Raw genomic sequence first — 4292 nt, forward strand, 5'->3', positions numbered from 1 at the left:
GGGGGGGGGGTCGATATAATCGATTATCTCTCTCCCTCAAATTTCAAACCTTGTGCCTATAGTAGAAAACATCATTATTATTATTATTATTATTATTATTACACAGTTCCTCAAGGGCCGATAGTTTGGCGCTTGGCAGGAATCAAAGAGCGATGCGCGAATATTTTTGCGATTAATATTAATAACATATATGTCCTGAGTTTCATTCATCATATTCATTGCACCAAACCTATCTCCGCACACACATACATATATATACATATGTGTGTAAATACGTGTGTGTTTTTGTATGTCTGTAAATTCTTATTGTCTACTTAATTGTTATGTATGCATGTATTTTATTAACAACAGAAGCATTATTCGTTCAGGAAAACTGCAGAAAGACGCAATACTGCAGTATTTGCGCTGAGAAAGAATCGCCGATGAACTTGTGCTAAAAGGCTCGAAACACTCAGTCCTTGCATCACGGTGTAACTTCTGCCCATTAATAATAGTAAATATATATGTGTTTATATATAATTATATATATTTATATCTCTGTATTTCAGGACACAGAAATTGGCAGCACGATAGACTGCGGAGTGGTAGCCACTGATGGAGATAACGGAGACAACATGAGGTTCAGCATATTGCCAGACAAAGACCATGTAAGTTTACTTTCATATTACATTCTGTTAGTAAATATATGTCCAGCACAAAACACTTTCAGTAGTTCTTTGCCACAGGAGCCATTCGAAACCTCTTCACTAGCCTTGATTACTGATCTCTTGGACACAGCACTCGAGGTGTCGCCACCGTTTGCTGCTCATTAGAAACAACGTAGCCGTAATTTCTCTTCGAACGAATTGGTTTGCAGTTCTGTTAGTATGGAGTGTCAAAACATAGCGAGGATTGGAGTGAACTAAAAATGGTGTCTACAAATGTAGTTATTCGATCCGCTTGAAATGATTGCTAAATCTTACTCGAATCACTCGTCACTTACACTCTTACAAAACGAAGTTTACGTCGCATAATGTAATCCTCGGTACATATTGGCTGAATAAAAGAAAGTAGGATCAAAATCGTAATGTTAAATAACTGGAACGAATTCCGCCAAACTTTTTCTTCAACGCTACCACGATTCTGACTTAAAAAGTTTAAGGCAATTTTTTCACTTGCGTTATAGTCATGGAGAAAGTGCAGGCTTCTGCCGCAGTTTTTCCTTTTGATACGAGAATATTGTACTCCGACCAACGGGTCACATCACCTGACATTGGAACCTCTTGGTTGGGTAAGGGTTTAGGCTGCGTAACATACTGGAAAAGAGAGAGAGCAAGACAGAGAGAGTGAGTGAGAGGTGGTGGAGAGAAAGATATATCTCCATTATTTGGAGACCCAGTTGAAACAGAACATCGAACTTCTGTCCAGAGCTCAAGATTGAGTGTTATTCCAACAAGGCCTCTTCTTTTAGATTTAGGACACTTGGCGATAGCATAAGCAAGAGAGAGAAGTAGACAGAGATGGAGTGGAGAGAAAGACAAATCTTCATCATTTGGAGAACCACGTTGAAACAGACACCATTGCTTCTCCCCAGGGCCCACAGTAATCGTAGATTTAGGCACATCGTTACCGGAATCCTTGCTAAAGAAACACGGGAGATAATGAGAGAGAGTGGGGGGTAGGGAAGGATTGGAAGAAATTAAATAAACAAAGAAACAAACAAAGAATCGATCTCGGCATTTGATAGATATTATGTTTATTGTTGCCGAGAAGGAAAACTGAAGGCAAAATTGATTCTCGGTGGGATTTGATCTCGGTAAAAAATAGTTTAAAATGTTAAAATCACTTGTTTATATTTCCTGACTTAAATACATTGGAGATGATTTCCTCTTTCACTTGGATTTCGAGATATATTTTAGTGATTAGGTTTACTACCTGTGACCTTATTCATGTGTATATATGGGTATATATGGGTATTTTAGGCTTGAGTATTTTTACATATATCTCTATGCATCCCTGCGTAGATTCGTATGAGCATATTAAACTGTGTATATGGAATTAATTCTGTCGGCATTTACTTGTGTGTATGTATATACATGTATGTTACTATGTATATATACGTGTACTTATACATATATATATATATATATAAAATACTTCAAATTCTAGTTCTATGCGTTCGTGTCTATGCATGTGTATGCATATATTATAGTAGATATGTATATGTACATGTTTTTCTGCTCAGATACGTGTGGGGTGTATATGCGTAGTTTTCAATTTACCCATATTGCAGAAGATAGTTGTACAAAGATGTCGATTCCCAATGTAATAGACTTCAACATAACGATAGGTTGTGTAGCTTTGATAGAAAGATGTGTGTGTGTGTGTGTGTGTGTGTGTGTGTCATTAGATCATTTCCAGTGTTATTCCACAGTTCGTTAAATACGCCTGGTATTTGTCCAAAACAGACACTTTAACGAATTAACCCTTTATATATGTATATGGAGGTGAAAATATATGCGTGGACGTGCCTGTATTATATGTACGCATATGTGTGCGTGTATATATATATATATATATATATATAAAACAATGGCCATTACAAAGGTGATAATCTTAGCAGTGCTCCAGCATGGCTACAGCCTTTGGGCTGAAACGCATAAAAGAATATATATTTACACACACACACACACACTCATATATATATATATATAAAGAGTTGTACGACTGTCCGCCTGCAGTAATGATATCGGACATTGTAGATGTCTGTCTTGAACAATGTTTAATAGTGTTTGTGGATGCATGGATATGTGTTTGTCATTAAGCTGCAATGGAAAAGAAAAAAACACGCTAGTAGGTAATGAGGTGAGTGATCGGATGTAGTATTGTTTGTCATGTAATTTGGTTTCCGGTTTGGAGGATATATTTGTACCTCTTCAATTACTAACAAATTACATCAAAAACTACACCAAGTATTTTAACTGCGGTTCATCTCTAACATTTGTACAATGCTTACAAATTTCAACTTTCTTGTTTTGGGGAGAGTACAGCTGGTTGCATGGACCACAGTATATCACTGGTTAGGCAGGTTTTTGAAACTTGCCTAATGTCTCCAAGTAATATTCACGTTCTGGATCATGAAGCAACTGTTGTTTGTTCCTTCTGGAGCCATGCCTGGCTGATAAAGGGTCGGTTTCCCGATTCCATTGGCGTATGGGTCCCCCACCTGGATGCGACACCTGTCCGTCGCAGGTGAGCTACTAGATGCAGGAGGAAAGAGTGAGAGAAAGTTGTGGCGTAAGAGTCAGCAGAAGTTCACTATTACCTTCTGCCGGAGCCGCTTGGAGCTTAGGTGTTTCGCTCATAAACACACACATCGCCCGGTCTGATTAATCACTAGGCCATGTGCCTCCACCATGGAGCAATTAGTAGTCCTTATTTTAATACGGTGTACATTAAATTATATATAGGCATGGCTATGTGCTAAAAACTTTGTTTGCCAGCCACATGGTTTGGGGTTCGGTCCCACTGTGTAGCACTTTGGGCAAGCGTCTTCTACTTTCGCCTTAGGTCGACCAAAGCCTTACGTGTGGATTTGGTAGACGGAAACTGAAAGAAGCCCGTATATATGTGTGTGTTTGTGTTTGTTGCCCCCATCACCGTTTGACAACCGGTGATGATGCGTTTACATCCCCGTAACTTAGCGGTTCGGTAAAACAGAAAATAGAATAAGTTCTACGCATAAGAAATAAGTTACGGGGTCGATTTATTCAACTAAATCCCTTCAAGCTGGTGCCCCAGCATAGCCGCAGTCAAATGACTGAAACAAGTAAAAGAATCTTTTTATATATATATATGTGTGTGTGTGTGTGTGTGTGTGTGTGTAAAAAATTAAGGAATGCGTGGGTTACGTACATAATATTTTCACGATTAAATAAAAAGACAACAAACGGAAAATATGACATATTTATATATATACTAGCAGAAATACCCGGCTTTGCCCGAGTTAAAGAGAATAATGAAATCTAAAAACGCCGTCTAGACTACGCAACCCTCAACTGTTAGTAGCTACGATACCATATTTCTACATTAATAACTCTCCAATCCATGCCAGCATGGAACATAGACATTAAGTGGAATGCCAGTCTCTCGTCTAGGAGGGCCTTGAAATCAATGTTACCAACTGGGGACTATGTGTGTCGTAGTGATAATAAAAAGACCCAAAGGAGGTCTGCAACGAAATAATTTTACTCAACACTTTGCAAGTGAATCAGTGGAGGCAAAGATGCGTCTCATTTACTTGACAATTTATG

General features: G+C 38.4%; 1 protein-coding gene across 1 annotated transcript in view; it reads left to right on the top strand.

Annotated features, from left to right (window-relative positions):
- LOC106873992 (protocadherin Fat 1-like) overlaps window positions 1-812 on the top strand; it is a 446823-nt gene extending 446011 nt beyond the window's left edge. The window contains exon 7 of the mRNA XM_052974702.1: window positions 549-812. Coding sequence (XP_052830662.1) covers window positions 549-812 — 264 coding nt within the window. The remainder of the gene's footprint in view (window positions 1-548) is intronic.
- The last annotated feature ends 3480 nt before the right edge of the window (window positions 813-4292 follow it).

Source organism: Octopus bimaculoides, chromosome 19 (genome assembly GCF_001194135.2).
Source record: "Octopus bimaculoides isolate UCB-OBI-ISO-001 chromosome 19, ASM119413v2, whole genome shotgun sequence".
NCBI lineage: Eukaryota > Metazoa > Mollusca > Cephalopoda > Octopoda > Octopodidae > Octopus > Octopus bimaculoides.